The sequence below is a fragment of the Vombatus ursinus genome, unplaced genomic scaffold (genome assembly GCF_900497805.2).
Source record: "Vombatus ursinus unplaced genomic scaffold, bare-nosed wombat genome assembly UNPS02009770.1, whole genome shotgun sequence".
NCBI classification, from domain to species: domain Eukaryota; kingdom Metazoa; phylum Chordata; class Mammalia; order Diprotodontia; family Vombatidae; genus Vombatus; species Vombatus ursinus.
The window spans coordinates 14,046,217-14,066,614 of NW_020949548.1; the positions used below are offsets into that span (position 1 = coordinate 14,046,217).

At 47.0% G+C, this 20,398-nt stretch overlaps 1 protein-coding gene across 2 annotated transcripts in view; it reads left to right on the plus strand.

Annotated features, from left to right (window-relative positions):
• The window catches only part of DENND5A (DENN domain containing 5A), a 97,103-nt gene extending 82,193 nt beyond the window's left edge, over positions 1-14,910 (plus strand). For both annotated transcript variants that reach the window (XM_027852696.1, XM_027852697.1), the window contains exons 14-23: positions 928-1,012; positions 2,466-2,594; positions 4,743-4,864; positions 7,100-7,245; positions 8,014-8,132; positions 8,501-8,682; positions 9,427-9,509; positions 10,217-10,340; positions 12,034-12,202; positions 13,696-14,910. In XM_027852696.1, the coding sequence (XP_027708497.1) occupies positions 928-1,012; positions 2,466-2,594; positions 4,743-4,864; positions 7,100-7,245; positions 8,014-8,132; positions 8,501-8,682; positions 9,427-9,509; positions 10,217-10,340; positions 12,034-12,202; positions 13,696-13,879 (1,343 nt within the window). In that variant the 3' untranslated portion in view covers positions 13,880-14,910. The remainder of the gene's footprint in view (positions 1-927; positions 1,013-2,465; positions 2,595-4,742; positions 4,865-7,099; positions 7,246-8,013; positions 8,133-8,500; positions 8,683-9,426; positions 9,510-10,216; positions 10,341-12,033; positions 12,203-13,695) is intronic.
• The last annotated feature ends 5,488 nt before the right edge of the window (positions 14,911-20,398 follow it).

A 20,398-nucleotide genomic window follows, 5' to 3' on the forward strand; every position in this document is an offset into this window, starting at 1 on the left:
ACCACTACTACTACTACCACTACTACTACTACTACTACTACAACTACAACTACTACTTCTACTTACTACCACTACCACTATCACTACCACTACTCCCACTACTACTACTCCCACTACTTCTACTACTGCTACTACTACTACTACTACTACTACTACTACCACCACTACCACTATCACTACCACTACTTCTACTGCTACTACTACCATCACTACTACTACCACCACCATCTACTACTACTCCTACTACTACTACTTCTACTTCTACTGTTACTACTGTTATTATTAATGGAGGGTAGGGGAGATATCTTATATACACAAAAATATGAGACAGTGCATGGAGACAAAAGATTTGTCATCCAGACAAAATGTACTCTTAAGAGAATTTGAAGACAGAGAGGACTCTTGTCCTGGGGGACAGGGGATAGGGGAAGATTTCTTAGAGAGGATGGCACCTGAGATGGACCCTGAAGGTAGAGAGTTTCCAGCAGGCAGAGCTGGGGGAGGAAGTTCATTCCGTTCCTGGGATGGGGAATTGCCTGTGTGAGTGCTTCCCAGGTGGGTGGAAGGTGGAATGAGATTAGGGACTGGTGAGGAGGAGGAAGAAATGAGAATGAGAATGGAAAGGTGGGGTGGAGTCAGACCGTGGACTTTGAGGGATTTATTTATGTTTGACCAAAAAGAGGGACATGATGAGATCTGCACATCAGGAAGAGCTGGACTGAAGAGGGGAAAGCCGGGAGGCAGAAGCCAGTTGGGAGGTGGTACACAACGTGGTGTATAATTATACATACAGACACAGATGTGTTGCCATGCATCTAGGTACATGTATCTATGCACGCATGTACGTATCCATACATACCGCCATTTTGATCAGTGAGTGACTGTTCAAAGCTCTTTGGAAATGCTGAATTGACTTCTTGTTCTTAGGAATACTATTGGATTCAGAACGGAGGAAGTCTGATGCAAGCTCTGCCATGCCTCCCTTAAGGATCTCTCTCATCCAGGACATGAGGTCTGTTTGCATTCACAAAGGGTTCTGTGTAAAGGATTTAGCATTCTATGGACCACTGTGTGGTCCAGACTAACCCAAGAAGGTTTCTCAGTTGTCATTTTTTTTCCCATGAGACTTTTGTCGATATTTGGGAGTTTTTGTTTTTAAAGTTTCTTCAAGAAACTTTTTTTCTTTTTTAAATTAAACAATTTATTTATTAATTTTTTAGTTTTCAACATTCACTTCCATAAGATTTTGAGTTTCAAATTTTCTCTCCCTCCCTCTCCTTTTCCCACCACAACACGGCATGCAATCTGATATAGGCTTTACTTTTACGTTCATATTAAGCATATTTTCACATTAGTCATGATGTATAGAAGAATTAGAACCAATAGGAGGAGCCACTAGAAAGAAGAATGAAAACAAAACAACAAAAGAAAAGGAGACCAGATAGCGTGCTTCCATCTGCATTCAGACTGCAGAGTTCTTTCTCTGGATGTGGGTAGCCTTTTCCATTGTGAGACTTTTGGAGTTGTCTCCGTCCTTGCATTACTGAGAAGAGCTAAGTCCATCAGAGTCAGTCATCGCACAGTGTGGCTGTTGCTGTGTACAACGTTCTCCTGGTTGTGCTCACTTCACTCAGCATCATCATATAAGTCTTTCCGGGTTTTACTGATGTCCACTTGCTCATCATTTCTTATAGCACAATATTATTCCATGACATTTATATACCACAACTTGTTCAACCATTCCCCAGTTGATGGGCATCCCCTCAATTTCCAATTGTTAGCCACCACAAAAAGAGCTGCTATAAATATTTTTGTACATATGGATTCTTTTCCCTTTTTTATGATCTCTTTGAGATACAGCCTGTGACGTGGTATTGCTGGGTCAAAGGGTGTACATCATTTTATAGCCCTTTGGGCATAGTTCCAAATTGCTGTCCAGAATGGTTGGATCAGTTCACAACTCTACCAACAATGTATTGGTGTTCCAATTTTCCCACAGCTCCAGCATGTATCATTTTCCTGTTTTGTCATGTTAGTCAATCTGATAGGTGTGATGTGGGACCTCAGAGTTGTTTTGATTTGCATTTCTCTGATCAATAGTGATTCAGAGCATTTTTTCATATAACTATAGATGGCTTTAATTTCTTCCTCTGAAAACTGCCTTTCATATCCTTTGACCATTTATCAGTTGGAGAATTCTTTAAGAAACTTTTTAACTGTGCTATAGGAAAGTAGGCTGCTTCACAACCTGCATTGGCTTTTAGGAGCAGCTTTGAGCCGCTGAAACAGGACCCTTGGGTACAGAAGGAGCCTTTCGTCCTTAGTGCCTCTTGCAGCAATATCTCGTAGACCTTCAGACGTAGAGGAATTTGAAAGAGTGGGGAGGGGTCTCATCTTGGTTCTTCTGGCAGCTGCTCCCTTCCCTCCCTCGGGCGATCGCTGAAGCAGGTCTGCCTCTCCTCTAGGCACATCCAGAACATCGGGGAGATCAAAACTGATGTTGGCAAGGCCAGGGCCTGGGTCCGGCTGAGCATGGAGAAGAAGTTACTTTCCCGGCACCTGAAGCAGCTGCTTTCAGATCACGAGCTCACCAAGTAAGAAGAACCTGCATGCCCTTCGTGGAGGGAAGGCAGATGATGGGTGCGAGGTAGAGTTGGTCAACGGGAGGGCTGTGCTTAATGCTTCGGGTGAGCTCTTCTGGGGCCATGCCGACTCTGCTGTTGCGTTCCACTTTTGGGTGTTGGTTTTGCCGTGTCCCCTCCTTTCCTTCCATAGCCCATTCACGGTGAATTCTGCCACAGAACTCTGTCTCTTTATTCTGTTTTCCCCACCATCACCTTGTCCAGGCAGAGATTTAGAGCTGTGTATTATAAGACATCCTAACTTTTTTTTTCACAGGAATACTCTGAAATCACTAGATTGATCTTTAAGAATTAAGAACAGCATGGTTTGGTAGGTCTTTATACCCAGATGAAAATTCAGTTCACTAAGTTCATATTTACCAAGTGTTCAGGGTACATGCCATTGAACCTTTTGTTCTTGGGAAATGAGCTGTCGGAAATTTGTTTTAAATTCTTGAATTTTGGGGGGGTGGAGAATAAGTTTCAGGGACTATGAAATGGTGAGGTTAGAAACAGTTCTACATCATACTCAACAAGTGACCATCCAGTCTTTGCTTGATGACCTCCTATGAGGGGGAACACACTGCGCCACCCCCCACCCCCCCCATATCCCATTCTGCTTGGGGATGTCTATGTGTGTTCAGAAGTGAAACCTCAATTTGACTTTCTCACTACCTCCGCCATTACTGTTCATTTTGCCATCTGGGGCCTGGCAGAACACATTTAATCCTTCTCCCTCTTGCATGGGAAAGCCCTCAAAGAAAGCAGAGGTCATGGAGTAAAATTTGAAGGTGGCCTGGGCTGTTGAGGGAGAGAGAGAGAGGGGTGTGATTGAGTCTACCACACAATGATTGGTGGAAGGAACTGGAGATGTTGAAAGATCTTCCCAAGCCAGAAAGTGGGGCCAAATCAGAAGGTGAAATTTAATACAGAGAAATATAAAGTCTTTCACTTGAGCTCAAACTCCACCCCCAACTTCTTCAAGTATTAAACAGCTGCTTGACAGCAGCTCATCTGAAAAAGGAAGGAGCAATTTTAGTGGCCCAGCAGGGGCAGTACAAGTCAACTATGGAATGTGGTAGCTGGTGGCATCTTCAAGTGCCTTAAGAGGGTTGTAGTTTTCAGGACCAGGGAGATGGCAGCCCTACCATGCTCCTCCTTGGTCAGATCATGTCTGGGATATTGTGTTCAGTTCTGGGGATCACATTTTTAAAAGGATATTAATAAGCTAGTGATGTTCAGAGGAGGGCAGCCGTGAAGGGCTTTGAGTTCCTTCCGTAAGGATGGGTTGAATGAAGTGAAGATATTTAGCCTGGAGAAGGGAAGCTTTGGAAGTAAGGGGAATGGAAGGAGAAGGTGGGATGTGATAACTTCTCCAAGTATTTGAAAGGCTTTGTTGTGGATGAGGGAGAGGGATTGGGTTGGCTTTGCTAGCCTGCAGATGGCAGAGTTAGCAGCAATGGTAGGAGTTGGGAAAAGGCAGATTGAGGTTTCTTCTAAGGTGACAACTTCTGAACATTTAGCTCCATCCATGCAGTGGGATAGGACACCTTGGGAAGGCAGTGAGCTCCCTGTCACTGGAGGTCATCCCGCAGAGACTAGGTTGTCCCTTGTTGAGTGTGATGTAGAAGGATTCTGTTCGGGCGTGGGAAGGCAGCCTCCAATGTCTCTTAGAACTTGAGGATTTGGTGAATGTTTAGCTTCTAGAGAGAACCTTGGGAAGACGTGATTACTCTTTCAGTTATCTGAAGGATTGTTATGTGGTATGGTGGAAAGGGAGCCACAGACATGTGGAGACAGAGGACCCTTGAGATCCTGGCTTGGCACCTGCAATCTGGGTGACCCTGGACACATTGCTGAAGCACTCTGAGCCTCAGTTTCCTCTTCTGTAAAGTACTGCAAGATCTCCAAGGTCCTTTCCAGATCCGTGATTCTTGTGATGCTGTCATGTAACCATTTCCTTGTAGTCCTTAATGAAGACAGGGAACAGCTGAACCCAGTTCTGCCTATTCTTACCCTTCAAAATGTTGAAGGCCATTCCTTCTTCAGCCTGGCCAGGTCCCTGGTCCTCCTAAGCCCCCGCCATCTCCCTGAGGCTTATGTGTGGCCTTCCCTTGGCAGGAAGTTGTACAAGCGCTATGCTTTCCTGCGCTGTGATGACGAGAAGGAGCAGTTCCTTTACCACCTCCTGTCCTTCAATGCTGTGGACTACTTTTGCTTCACCAATGTCTTCACGACAATCAGTGAGTAGCTCTCATCTCCCATCCCCGCTTTGCAGTCTGAGGTGAACTTTTTTGGAGACTTCACTCTCATCCTTTTGTTTTTTTCTTTTTCTAAGAAAAAGGCAACCCATTTCCTGTTGGCTTTTTACTACCTTTTGAATGTGTGTGTATGTGTATAGTGTGTGAGTGTGTGTATGTATGTGTGTGTGAAGGTGTGTGAATGTATGTGTATATGTATGTATGTATATGTGTGTGTATAGTGTGTGTGAGGGTGTGTATCTGTGTGTATGAGTGTGTGAAGGTATGTGTATATGAATGTATGTGTGGGCATGTGTGTGGGTGTTACATATATGGGCATGTATATGAGTGCATGTGTGTGGGTGTTACATATATGTATATGTGCACATGTAGGTATATAAATATGTATGAATGTGTGAGTATGTGTATATGTGCATGTACTCTGTGTGTGTGTGTGTGCGCGTGCATATAAGTGCACATTTGCCATTTCTGGGTAGAGAGAACGACTGTTCCTGAAGCTCTTTGGCACGACCCCATTCTGGGTTGGCGAGCACAACCCTCTGGGTCAGCATGCTGCTGATATGGCGCTAGTTGTTTCACATTACTGGTAGGCCAGGTGACCGTCCCCGTCAGTCTCTGCCTGGAGGCGAGGGCACCATTCAGTCGTGGGGCACTTAGAAACTCAGGAAAGAGAGCATGACAAAGCTGGAAGGCCAGGCCCTTTTAAAGTCATTTTGTAGAAGAGCATTCTGCGGCCTTGGCTCCTCAAATGGAGGCATGGCTGGCTCTGGGTAGAAGGGGAAAGAAATGCCCTCCAGGGTGGTATTGTGAAGGAGGTAGGAGAGACATGGGTTCGACTCAGTTTCTTTACTCTGTAAAAGGAATGGAACGTTCTAAGGACAAAGTGAGACGATGAGAGAACACTTTGGAACCAAAGTTACAAAACTGAGTCAAGTGAAGAATAATAATGGCATTATTAATGTTTTTTGAAGATTAGATCATCCACTGAGTTCTGGGACTTAAGCGGTATTTGAATTGTAGAATCTTGAGGCAGTGGAGGCAGACTCTTGTGAAGGAGTTTTTGACCTGGATTCTGTGAACTTAAAAAAAAATTCACACATATGTGAATGTAGTTCTTCACTGTATTTCCACATGATTGGTTTCCTTTGTAATCCTTTGTATTTTATGTAAGGCATTTAAAAAACGTTAGTCTGAGAAAAGGCTCTGTAGGCTTCACCAAAGGGGTCTGTGTCACAGAAAAGGTTAAGAAAAACTCTCTTGTGTTTTCTCTTCTGGATCAGCAGAATTCTGAATTTTCATCCCTTTTCCCTGTGAGGAAACTCATAGTTTGTCCTGGATATTACACCAGCACTGACTAGTTTTGGGAAGGATCCATGACCCCTATGGAGTGTCCCTGGGGTGACCTTTAAGTTCCTATGTCCTGTTTTGAAACATAAATAAAAATATAAACCAACTGGCACTTACATAGTGCTTTGAGGTTTTGCAAAACACTTTAGGATTCTAGGATCAAATTTGTATAGTTGGAAAGGACCTCAGAAATCAGCTAGTGCAGCCTCCTCATTTTATAGATGGAAACACTAAGGCCAAGGAAAGTTAAGTTTAACTTAAGGTCACACAGGTAGTAAACATCAGAGGTGGAATTTGAACCCAGATCCTCAGACTGAAAGTCTTTATCACCCCCATTTTACAGATGAGGAGGCTGAGAGAGGTCAAATGATTTGCCAAGGTTCATACAGTTTGTCAGTGTCAGAAGCAGGATTTGAATGCAGGTCTTCCTGGCCCGTAGTCCAGCATTCTCTTGTAACTCTGCCCAGCATGAAGCTGGTCGTGAGCTGCTTGCTGTGAGTCAGATCTGTGTGACCGCATGATGTGGCCTGGTCTCCCGTGTCCCCGTGGTAGCAGTTGTTCCTTAGTTGCTCGATTCTGAGTTTGGGCCCTTGTCGCTGAGGTCATGCTCCATTGGGTCCTCTAGTTGTGAGGACCGCTGGTGGGGGCTCGCAGCTCTCCCTTCCTTCTCAGCCGCATGGGTGGGGACCTCCAGGGGCAGGTCACTGGTCGGGCCAGAGGGGTCTCCCTCACAGATTGTTGTAGAGGAACCAGCAAGTGATACCAAAATGGTTATTAATGACGGGCAGGTAGCAGCTGTGTGGGGGGTGATTGTCACTGAGCCTTACTTCAGCCTAACCTCAAGTGCGCCCGTGACTTCTCCCTGCGCAGTGATCCCGTACCACATCCTGATCATCCCCAGCAAGAAGCTGGGTGGCTCCATGTTCACCGCCAATCCTTGGATTTGCATCTCGGGAGAGCTGGGGGAGACGCAGATCCTGCAGGTCCCCAGGAGCGTCTTGGAGATGACCTTTGAGGTATGTTCTCACCCCAGAGAGATCGTTGCCTTGGAAGAGCTCCAACGGGACCTGAGAGATCCTTTAGTCTGGCCCTCTCCTCTCAGAGAGGAAGAAACCAAGGCCCAGGGAGGTCAGGAAAATGGTAGTCTCTGTGCTAAGCCTAATGAGTTTATAGATCTTTTACAAAGTTATCTGTAGAGAGCCGGTGACGTGTTCTCTCCCCGTGCATCCGCTGAATTTCTTTGCTCCCTGCACAAGCCACATTCCCCATCCCTTTACGAGAGGAACTAAGATTGAGAGAAAATAGTTTCCTCTCAATTGATTAACACTGACAAATTATATGAGATATATGACGTATCAATGTATATGCTTAAACATGCATGTGTATTTATGTTACATTTATATATGTATACATCGTAACGCACACCTATATACCTACGCGCATGCATGCATGTATACACACTTGTATGACTTTGTACACATGTGTACATATGCACGTATCTGTGCATCACCATGTGTCACCACATCCATGACCCAGAAAGCTCGATAGGTGTTTGGCTCAGGGATGGGGTTGGTCCCGTGGCTTCCAAAGGCCAGAGCTGGCATTGGGCAGGGGTGGCTGTGCTGGGGGTGCACATCAGCCCTGGAGGGCCCTTCAGACCTTTGTTAAAAGTTGCTGTGGAACAGTTTGTGGCCTGGTCGGGGAAGCCCCTTGTTCTGCGGCCTGCTTCTCCTGGTTTCCTGTTACATCGCTGCACCCTCCCCTCTCTTTTTTGGACTCGGCAGTACCAGAACCTGGGAAAGCTCACCACTGTCCAGATCGGCCATGATAACTCGGGATTGTATGCCAAGTGGCTTGTGGAGCACGTGATGGTCAGAAATGAGATCACGGGACACACGTATAAGTAAGCGCGTCCCCAGCTCCTCGGGGCGGGCTGAGCCCCTCTAAACTGGAGGGAGAGGGCTGGTATTGCTGATATTCCACATCCAAGGACCACGAGCAGCCTTGAGCAGCCTCGTTCATAATAAGGAAATGTTAGTGTTCATGTTACTTGCCTCACTGGGGTAGAAGTACTTTGTAAACCTTAAATCGCCATGTTGAAATGGGAGCTGCCGTGGTTATCCAGTGTCTAAGGAAGCTTTGCTTACTCCTGGAGGCAGGAGCATAGGAGTGACCCACGGGGAGGAGCCCCAGGATGTGTATGGCCATGGGCATGTGTGTGTGTGGGGGCATCGCCCGGGTGACCGTGGCACCGCATGGCTGTACCCCTAGGTTCCCCTGCGGCAGGTGGCTCGGGAAAGGGATGGATGATGGGAGCCTGGAGAGGATCCTGGTTGGGGAACTGCTCACTTCGCACCCTGAGGCAGATGAGAGGCAGTGCCGAACACCGCCCTTGCAGCAGTCACCCAGCATGATACGGAGGCTTGTCACCATCTCTCCCAGTAACAAGCCAAGTAAGTTGGAGGGGAGGGGCAGGGTAGGTCACAGAAAGGCATTGAGCCTTTCACTGTGAGCACTCCTAGCTCTCCCTCAGAGGGTCTCTGGGCCTGCTTTCCCCCCCCCCACACCCCCATAGGGATCGGGGCCCCAGAGCTGCTTCCCCTTGGAAACTATCCGCGCTCCCTGACAATTCCTGCTTTGCCCTCTCTCACCCTCTAGCGGAAATGCTTTTTATCCTTTTACTGAGGATGAACAGTGAACTCTTTGGCCTGTCTGGCCAAGGTCTTGAAGAGGAGAGCACAGAGCTCTGGGGTGATTGGAGGTGACCCTGCACAGAGGCAGGGGGATGGACTAGTTGACCCCTTCCCTGCCCTTCTTTTCAGCCTATCTGTGGTCCTTTGAGCTCACACCTGCAAGACTGCTGAACAGAGCCTCAGGTTGGGCCTGGTTGGCAGCTCTTGGCACTCGTGTCTTTAACCCTGTTCTGGTCCATTGCCTCAGGTTAGCTGCCTGGCTGGCGGCAGGCGGCTGGACTAGATGACCGTTCTCACTCTGAATCCTATGACCCCGTGGCCTCTGTTGCAGGACCTTCTCCCCTTTGCTGAAGTTATAGCTTCCCTTGGGTCAGGTGCCTTTGTCTTGGACTACAGCAGCCCTGTGTGTCCTCTGCTGGGGGATGGGAAGAGGAGAGGGAATAACACACCGGGCTGTGGGAGAATGACCACGACGAACCTTGGGTTTGGTTCTGTCTTATGCAGAGTTAAATACGGGGCAGATCCAGGAGTCCATCGGGGAGGCCGTCAACGGCATCGTCAAGCATTTCCATAAGCCAGAGAAAGAGGTGAGTTTCCCTTCCGTGACCCAGAGCTACAGGGGCAGAATTGTGGGAGGCAGTGGGACATGGGAAGGAGCCTTGGTCTCAAACGGAGGAGACCTAGGTTTGAGGCCTGGCTTTGACCTGGGCCAGTGTGGACAACTGATTTCACTTTCCTGAGCCTCTGTTTCCTCCTCTATAAAAGGAGATGCACTACATGCATTGTCCTCCACCACGTAGGGTTATGAGAGAAGTACCAGGTTCATAAGAAGACACTCTGATGATGGAAGTTGTTTATTATTATTATTATTATTATTATTATTATTATTACTTATGTTTGAGCAGCTCACATTGTAGATGGGGCTTTTGAGACCACATGGATGGCTTTAGTATTCATGGCCTAGTTGCTTTTCCACTGTTGGATTAGGAGGGAAGCAAGTTTGGGGAAGAGGAAAGCATCTCATTGTACTCTTCATGGAGGACCCCAAAGTCCCGGGGAGACACAGCATCTGCTCATCCTGCCTTCCTCTCCCTCTTTTCCCCAACTAGAAATTCATTCTTTTTCCAGCCATCCCTGTGTGATGGCCTTTTAGTCTCTGGAGGTCACTATAAGTTTAGGGGAATGCTGGGCTCAGCTTTGCTGTGGGTGGCCTACCAAGTGCCCAGTCTCGGCTGGGGCTCCCCAAGAAGACGAGGCGTCCCTGGGACCCAAGAGCTTTGTGGTTATTTTGCAGCGCGGCAGCCTTACGCTCCTGCTGTGTGGCGAGTGTGGCCTGGTGTCTGCTCTGGAGCAAGTCTTTCAGCACGGATTTAAATCCCCCCGGCTCTTCAAAAACGTCTTCATTTGGGATTTTCTGGGTGAGTTGAGGTGAGGGTCAGGATTGGGGGGGGAAGGGGAAAGTAGAAAGGAGGGTACAAGAGTCCCACATTTGGGATGAGACCGCTGCCTCCCCAGTGAACCATTCCCATTTAACCAGTGTCTGTGGCATCCTCTGTGCTGGTCACACCACAGTTGGAGTATTGTGGGTCCGGGGCCCATAGAAATAAGGCCAATAACTGGTATAATATATGATCCCAAAGTCCAGAAATAAGACCAATTTAGGGATAGGTGGGAGGCAGACTTTGGCTCAGTATCAGGCAGAAGTTCTTAACATATTTTGGGTGAAACGGGCTCCTGGAAGGTAGTGAGCTCCTTGTCACTGGAAATGTTCAAGTGTCAGGCAAACTATAGAAAAGATTCTTACTGAGGTAGCAGTTAGCCTAGATGCCTTGTGGAGTTCTACCATCTCTGGTATTTTGAGGACTGATAGGTACCAGGCCACAGGATAGGGTGTCCCCAGCTCCCCCTGGCAGGAGCCAGCTGGTGGTCTGAGGTCAAGCGGTATGTAGGTTCCCCCATGAAGATGGAGCATCTGTGAGAACATCCCAGATTTAGGTTCTTCATCAGCTGCTTGGGCACCATTTCATTGGATATTTATGTTTGAGTATGTGTGTCTGCTTTAGGAGAAGGGTTGGGGGGCGTCAAATCTTTTTCCCCAGAGAGTTACAGATCCACAGGGGAAAAAATGAACAGGGTTGGAGAGATGTCATTTAAAAGCACAACGTAAGGTCCTTGAAGGTGGAGACTGTCTCGTCTCATGGTTGATTCGTACCCCAGGACCTAGCTGAGATTGCCGAGAGCCGCAGGGGTCCTGTCTGGGCAGGAGGTGCTCTATCAGACAGGCCCTTAATCAGTGCTGGTGCTTTCATTGCATTGAAAAAGCAGCATTTTGGGGTTCTTTTAACTCAGTTCTACCTCCTCTTCATCCCACAAATGACAGAGAACACTTTGTCCTGGGTGTCGGAAGTCCCAGGATCAAGATTCCTGGCCCTCGTCCCTCTCACTGTGTGACCCTTACTTCCTGTCCGGGCCTCAGTTTCTCCTGTGTTAAATGAAAGGATTGGGGCTTGATGATCTCTAGAGGCCTAGAGACTTGCAGTGCTAACATTTTAGGGGTCTTTGCTTCTTTTAAATAGAAAGTGTTTCTCTTAATGTTTAAAATTAAGAACAGGAGACTTAAAACTGTTTAAAGTCAATTAAATAAAGTTATTGCATACTAGCTGTGACCCCAGAACTGTGTACCATCTACATGTTCAACAGACTGAATTAAACATTAGATGTGTATGTAAGACCCTGGAGATACAAAGACAAAACCCATCCCCGTCCTCAAGAAACTTACATTCTGCTTGGATTTAGGGCAGGTGGAAGTCCAACAGGTGCATGGGTAAATGCAAAGCATCCACAAGGTAAAATTGAGTAATTTCAAGAGGGAGAGAGTGCTAATGTTTAAAATATACAACAGCAACAAGAATCATTTTTAAAAATCAGTCCTGTGTTATGTTCTGTTAAGAAGGGTGCTCAGGGATTGAGTGGAAGAAACAGAGACAGACTGTGCCTGAATGTTTCTATCTGAAGGGTGGACCCAGGCAGCAGGGAGTCTAGACACTGGCCTCTGGCAGGGCAGCCCAGGAATGTCTGTGCTGAGGTCCAAACTTCTCATCTTCTTTAAAGAAAAAGCACAAACCTACTACGAGACCCTGGACCAGAGTGATCTTGTCCCTGAGGAGAACTGGCAGACGAGGGCCCGAAACTTCTGCCGCTTTGTCACCGCCATCAACAATACCCCCCGCAACATCGGCAAAGATGGCAAATTCCAGATGTTGGTGTGTCTGGGAGCCAGGTATGCCTTTGGCCAACCGGGCAGCCCCTCTCAGAACATATCCTGGATAGTGCAGTTTTGTACATGTGGTCAAAGCACAAAGACCGCCATTTAAAAATGTGTAGCTTGGCTGGCAGAACAGCTGTACTGTAGATGCCAGAAAAAATAGCTATTGTAGCCATTCCTTCAGGCAAACCAAAGAGACCTTTTTCAGGGGTTACAGATTCCCTCTGAGTGTATATGGATATGTTTCTGTTTTATCTATATTGGGAAAGACACACCCCATTGGTGAAGTGAGGGGAGGGCAGAATGTTTATCCCTTCCTCATATCCATAGGCAGGGCTGTAATCTTACTGGGATTGGTGTGCCAATCTTGGGCCATTCATACCTTCTTATTCTGTGCATTCCTTGTCTGTGTTGGTCTCTAAGCCCTCCATAAGAAAACCATCCATAGAGCTGGAGCCCTTCCTCTGAGTTTTCTTATATGTCATGGATACCAGTCCAGCACCTAGCTGGTCTCTCGTTTGTCCCTCTCTCTCTTTCTGGTCCACTATACTTATGATGCTGTCTTCTCCATTATTTTTTGCCCTTGAGTTGTTGCTATCATACTTTGGCCGATGCCTCCACCAGTGCCCTTTGGCACTTGCAGTTTTGATTTTATGGAGGTCATGGGGTTCCATGATTGGTAGCCATTGAATGCCACCAGAAGACCACTTGTGTTTAAAAAGGATGATGCAGTGAGTGGCTCAGGATCCTTCAGAGCCCATGTGGTTCCCCAAATCCCATCCACCGTCATTTCCGTTTCCTCTTCGATTCTGGGCACAGCTCACCATCCATCTGCAATGTCATTTAAGATGGAGATACTGATGGACCAAACCATGGGCTGCCCATAGTCTGGGTAGTGTCTGTCCTTCAGGACTTCTTTTTTCCAGCGTGGGGATTTGAGCACGAGCCCTTATCCTGGGCCTTGTCTCCTTCCCTCTCTGTCTCCTGCTACAGCTTTCCTGGTGGTAGGTGGCTCAGGCTTCAGTCACTCTAAGGGTCTGTGATTTTATGGGCGTAGGTACAGATCGCAGCCCCTTCATGTCTGTGAATTATCATTGCCAAAAAAAATTTGTCACTCTGGGGTGATGAGCCTCTCCCAATTTAATTAGGCTAATTTTCAGTTGACAGACGTACCATTACCGGTCCTTTAATTTAGGTCTATCTCTCCTAGGATTTTTGCGCTCCATTGACATAGCTGTTGAGACCCCAGAGTGCTCCTTCATGCCAGAATAGGACTTAAGGGGAGGGGATGGTTAATATAGCCTCGCACATACGCGCACACAAATCTCCTGCCCTCCCCCCCCAAAAAATAAAACAAAGCTCCTGACCCGCGCGCCATCTTCTGGGTGTCTCATCCTGTCCCAGGAGGTCCCTGAGCGCAGTGATGAGCCCCGTGGGCCTGGCTGTGCCTCTAATGCATACAATTTTCTCTCTCTCCCTTTTTTCCACGCTTGTCCTGGTCTGGGCAGAGATCACCTCCTGCACCACTGGATAGCCTTGCTCGCGGACTGTCCGATCACAGCACAGATGTACGAAGATGTGGCGCTCCTCAAGGACCACACGCTCGTCAATTCCTTGATCCGGGTGCTGCAGACCTTGCAGGAGTTCAACATCACGCTGGAGACGTCCCTGGTCAAAGGGATCGACATCTGACCCCACCCGGGGGTGAGGGGCCCTACCCGGGCCTGGCTTCCCCCGAGGCCAGGGGGCCCGCAGAGAGCTCAGACTTGGTGTGCCGAGCAAGCCTCCAGGCGCAGTGCGGGAAGCGATAGGAGGCGTGAACTTGATGTAAAAAGGGAAAAAAAAGGATTTTGGAATAAAAAATCTATTTTAGAGTCTCTATGCAGAACTGCTTTCACACTCTCATGTGAAAGGGAGCGAGGGAAGAGATGAGCCTTGAGCAGCTTATTCTCAAGCTGTGGTGTTTTCCATATGTCCGGTGACCCTTTCGGTGTCCTCGGAATCGGCCTCCAGTGGGGCCTTTGGGTCAGAAACTCCTGGGCCATGTCCCATTGCACCTGGTATGGGCAAGGACATCCGCCTTCTGGCCCTGACTCCGCTGCGGACTGGTCCTGTGACCCTGGCCAAGTCATTTCCTCTGTCTAGGCCTCAGTTTCTTCATCTGTCAAATGAGGGGCTGGACTAAATGATCTCCAAGGTCCCTTCCAGCCCCGACGTCCTGTGACGCTGTGGTTGTCATGTTTTCTATATTCGCACCATCACCAACGTGTGCTTGGATGGAACCCACCCCACCCCTGGCGAATGGGCTGGGGAAGGGCCCCGTTGGGTTTTGTTTTGAGTCACCTCAGCCCCCCCCCCCCCATTTTCTTTCTTTTTGGTTGTCAGTATTATTTGAGGAGGAAGGAAAGCTCGGACCCAGGTCTTGGAATAGAGCATGGAGCAGAGTGTCTTCTCCTGGTACGCGGCAATGCCTGCCCAGGAGAAAATGAAGAATGAGTTTGGACCGCCGTGTCATTGTCTCTGGTTTTTGATTTTATTTATTTAACCTTCCGTTGAGTGTTTTGTAAGTCGTCTTTTTTTTTTTTTTTCTTACGAGGCGAGGCCTCTTACAGTCTAACCGCTCTGTTAGTGTTTATTAGCGGCTGTGCCATTTCTGTTGTTTTGGGCAGTTTTAGAAACCAGTGGTCATACAGCCCACATCAATAAAACACCTGGAAACTAAACCTGTCTGCATGCTTTGAGCTTGTTGGAGCGGGGCAAGGAGGGAGGTGGGAGGGACGTGGTGAGAGGCCAGTCTTTGCTGCCCAGGCCAGATAGAGAGATACAGTTCCAGCCTTCGGGGGGCTGTATCCCAGAAAGGTAATGCGGCATAGTGGAAGGAGCCCTGGGATCCCCGTTCTGATGTTTGCTGAGTTGGGCAACTCTCTGGGACTCAGTTTCTTCATCTGTAAAACAGAGATAATACATTTTGCATTAACTGCTTCAGAGGGTTGCTATCAAGAAAAAAACCCAACTACTTACTGAACTTTAAAGCATTATGGAAATGAACTGTTATTAGCAGCAACGGAGGGTCGAGGTGTCCAGAGATAGGATGAGACAAGTTTAAATGGGATAAATGCATACAAGTCAGACGTGCGTGGCTTCGAGAAGGAGAGGGGTCTTCTCTCCTTGGGGAAAGGGGCAGTGGAGCTGGCCTTGACCCTGTACACAGAGCAGGCTAAAGGGTGTGTGAATGGCTCTCAGGAGAGTTGGGCGTGCTGGTGTCAGTAGTGACAGCAGAGGGCAGCAGAGAGCCTGGCTAGAGGCTGCTATGGGGCAGGTCTAAATCAAAAGACGGATTTTCACCTTAGTTCTGCCCTTAACATTTTTAGGCTAGGGCTAGTCATTTGGGTCACAGACTGTGGAATTTATGAACTCAGAGAGACCTTAGAACTTGAAGACAGCATGACCCAAGACAAACAGGGCTAGTTTTAGAGTCAGAGGGCCTGGGTTCAAATTTCGACTCTGTTCCTTCTGCTAACTAGATGGTAAGTCACCCTTTTGTCCTGCTTTCTTATCAGTAAAATGAGAAGGATATACTAAATGCCCTGTGAGGTCCCTTCTGACTGGATAAGGATAGTATACCAAGCTTAGAACGGGGCCTTCACTGGGTGTGATATTCAAAAGAACACAGGATTTGGGGTCAGAGTTTTTATTCAGTTGTTTCAGTGTGGCTGATTCTTTGTGATCCTGTTTGGGGTTTTCTTGCAAAGATATTGGAGTTTTGCCATTTCCTTCTCCAACTCATTTTACAGGTGAAGAAACTGAGGCAAACAGGGTGAAATGACTTGCCCAGGGTCACACACCAAGTGTCTGCAACCAAATTTGAACTCTGCCAGATGAATCTTTCCGACTTTAGGCCCAGCGCTTTATCCACTGTGCCACCTAGCTGCCCTTTGGAGTCAGAGGACCTGGAGGCAAATCCTGGTTTTGTTACTTAGCACTCTGAGCAGGTCACTTCTTACCTCTGGTCTTCAGTTTCATCTTCTGTAAAATTAAGTGGTTGGACGTGATGATCTCCAAGGTTGCTCTGGATCCTGTAAGAACACAGGATGTATGTCAGAACTAGAAAGGACCACAGAAGGTCAGATGAGACTTAATCACCCCATGGAACAGTACTCTGGACCTGGCTTCCTCCATCCATGTCTTTTATTTTCCTAAATGCTGCCTCTTACCTTACATCCTCATAGACTGTCATATATACATTACTGGTTTTGATCTTTAAAATGGCCCTCGGAGGGAGGCATGGAAAAGGTTATTCTTCATTTACAGATCACAAAATTGAGGTGCTCCAAGGGACACGGTCATTTTCCTAAGGGGACACAGGAAAGCAATGGCAGAGCAAAGATTGTAACCCAAGATTTTTGAATACAGAGCATGAAGTTGCGTGATCTGTAACTTGGGACTCAGCTGCTTTGTAGGCACAACTCTGGAATTCCACCTGGGGCGTTGGGGGTCTTGGGCTCCATAATGTCCCCATTGGAGGGAGGTTGTTGAGGATTTCCAAACGATCCTTTCCGCTCTCCGTTTCCACGGCACCTCATACAAGTAGGGTGAATGATAGGATTAAAGAAAAGACTTGCCCCAAATCTCTCCCTGCCGAGGTCTGAAATTCTGCCAATTAGACTCAATGAGCAGACACGCTCTAGGGAGGATTGAGGACAAAGGAAAGAGGGATAGGGTGGAAAGCTGCATTAACTAGAAGTCACTGAGATCTGGGTGGCTAAATCACGTAACCCTGGGAAAGTCCCTCTCTTCTCTGGGCCTCAATTCCCTCCCCTGTAAAATGGAGAAATCGGAAGGGATGGTCTCGGAGGTTTCTGTGTCCTCTGATTCTATATTCTATGATTTCTGTATTCTGTGATTGACTTGCACCTTGGAAGCCCCATCCTTAGCAAAATTGTGAAGTATGCAGAGTTCGTCTTTGGCATCCCTTGTCCTGCTTTCCTGACTTAGCTGAGAGGCAGGCAGGGGCCAGGACTGGGAGTCTGAATAAGGATGGAAGGAACTTAGTAGTGGGGGAGGCTTGGAGCCTGATGGGAGAGTCTTAGACTCCTGGGACTGGGGATGATGCAGACCAAGAGAAAGGAGCCAAGGGTCCCTGATCTGACCCAGTGTAGGGGCAGAGGAGTCACTGAAGGAGTCAGGATCACATGCTGATTCACTCCATGACCTTAAAAAATTAATTCCCAGGAAAGACCTGGGTTCAATTTCTGGCTCTGCCACTTATTAGCTGTGTGGCCTTGAGCAATTCACTTGAATTCCTTGGGCCTCAATTTCCTCATCTGCAAAATGAGGTTGGACCATATGGTCTCTAGGGCCCCTTTCAACTCACACTTCTCTGACCTCTTCCTCTTTTGTAGTAGTAGTAGTAATAGTACTAGTACTACTACTAGTGGTAATAGTACTACTAGTACTAGTAGTACTGGTAGTACTACTACTAGTAGTAATAGTACTAGTAGTACTAGGAGTAGTACTACTACTAGTGGTACTACTAGTGGTAGTAGTAGTGGTAGTAGTAGTACTAGAAGTAGTTGGTAGTAGTAGTGGTGGTGGTGGTAGTAATAGTAGTAGTAGTAATGATAGTAGTACTAGTAGTAGCAATAGTACTAGTAGTAGTAGTAGTAGTGATGATGGTGATGATGAGAATAACAACCAGCCTTTATAGAAATGCTTTATAGAAAAGTACAAAGTACTTTTCATTATGTTATCTCATTTGATTTTCACAACAGTCCTTTGAAGGAGGTATTAGTATTATCCCCATTTTACGGATGAGGAAACAGGCTGAGAGAAGTTAAGCAACACCTAGCTATACTTAGGAAGCCAGTTTGACTAGAATGAAGTGTGTATGAAGGTGAATAATATTAAATTAACTGGAGAGGTAGTGAGGCACGATGGAAAGGCCTCATGATTTGGAATCAGGGGAACTGGGTTCAAATCTAGACTCTGCCACTTATTCCATGTGTGACCTTGGCAAGTCACATCACCTCTGCAGTAATGAGAGAAAACTAAGGCCTAGAGAAATTAAGTGATTTTTGGTTACAAGGTCTCCCATTGCATCCTGGCTCATCTCCAGTCACCCTGATCTATATCTGGCCACTGGACCCAGATGGCTCTTGAGAAGAAAGGCTGGAGACCTTGCCCAGCCCTCCCTCCCTCAAATCAAACTCAATTGCAAGTCATGTCATGGTCCTCTTCAAGAATGAGGGACAAACCACCACCACCACCACCACAACACAGCTGGTGGGTGGTAGAGATGGGATTTGAACCTTGGTCTCCTGACTCCCAAGTTCAGCTCATTCTTTCAACTAAACCGTAATGCCTCAGAGATCTCTTGTTCTGAGGGGTGATTTCTAAACTCACCTCCTATTTTAGAATTCCAAGTTCTGTACCCAGGGCTTGAGTTCCCTGCAGAGGAGAGAACCTGAAACCGCCTGGCAGTGGTAGCCAGCCTCTCCCCTGCTATGCTGAGGTGAAGGACTGTTGTCTCCAGCTCCTAACCTGGGTTTGCTGGCGGATGCTTTTTCCTCAGTTTGTGGGCAGCTGTCTATGGGGATGGGATTGACTACTTCTGAAAGGATCCATTCAGGAAAAGCAAGCCTCTTCCTCTGTCCAGACAGGGCCAGAAAATAACCCTAGAGTGCTCCGGTTTGAGAACAGCCTTCTCTCTGTATCTCTCTGCTCCATTGTTTTTGGAGAGCTGATGGCGATCACTTGCCAACAACCAACCGAAAAATAATGTACAAGCGGTGGGATTTTTCTGGCACCTCTGTAGTAGTTAGTTAAATGGCAGCGTTTAGGAGGGAGGGGTCATAAAATTTCTGTTGGGGAGGTGCTCTACTCAACCACGTCTTAAATCTCACTTCAGAGGGTGGAGCTTCTGTGTGAATGACACAGTCTTCCTTATTTCTTTCTTCCTGTTGTCTGTGTTTCTCAGTACTAGACCAGAGATAATGGTATCATGGGAAAGGTGCTGGTCTCATTCAACCTCCTCATTTTGCAGAGAGGAAACAGAGAAGGGAAAAGTGACTTGCTCAAGGTCACATAGGTAGTAAGTTGAACTGAGACTTTCTAATTATAAATCATACTCTTCCCACTGTGCCAGCTACCTCCCTTTCCCTCGCTGGACCTCAGCTTTCTCCTCTGTAGAGTAAGGAAGCTGGATTAGATGATGATGATAATAGCAAGCACTCATCTATGTAGCATTTTCAGGTTTGCCAAGTGCTCTACAAATTTCTCCTTTTAGGCAGCTAGGTGACTCAGTGGACAGAACACCTGGCCTGGAGTCAGGAAGACCTGAGTTTGAATCCAGCCTCAGACACTTACAAACAGAATAATCCTAGGAAAGTCACTTAACCTCTGCTGCCTCTATTTTCTCAACTCTAAAATGGAAACCATAATAGCCTCTACCTCCAAGGGTTATTATCAGAGTCAAATGACATAAAATTTGTAAGATGTTTAGCACAGTGCCTGGTGCATGATAAGTGCTTGTTTCCTTCTTTCCATCCTTAAAACAATGCTGAGAGTTAGGTGCTATTATTATCTCCATTTTACAAATGAGGAAACTGAGGCACAAAGAGCTTAGGTGATTTGCCCAGGGTTACACAGCTAAGGAAGTGTCTGGGTCCAGAGCTCTGACCACTTTGCTACCTTGCTGCCTAAAATAAGAGATATATATATATATATATAGAAAGCACTTTGCAGACCTTAAGTGTTACATAAATGCTGGCTATTGTTAGCTAGCCAATCTGTGAAGAGTATTAAATGCCACACAGAAGAGGTTGTACTTTATCCTAGGGACAACAGTGAGCCATTGAAGGTTCTTGAACAAAGGAGTGATAAGTGTCAGACTTGTGCTTTAGGGGAATTATTTTGGCAGCTCTGTGGAGGATGGGCTGTAGAGAGGAGAGATTAGAAGCAAGGAAGCACCTAGAACCTTAAGAATAAACCTAACATTTCCTCAAGATCTTCAAAGGCACTTGTTCCAACTTGAGAGGTTTGCTAAGAAAAAGCCAGGTCTTTTGAATGTTTCTCACCTGTTTCCCAGTAGCTTCTAACTGGGACTCCTCAGACGCAGGGTTTTTCCTGTTCCCCAGCCAGGCTTGTCCTGTTGGGCTAACTTAAGACCACTGAGATTTCCATCCAAGATAGATTTGGAAGAATGTGTTTACT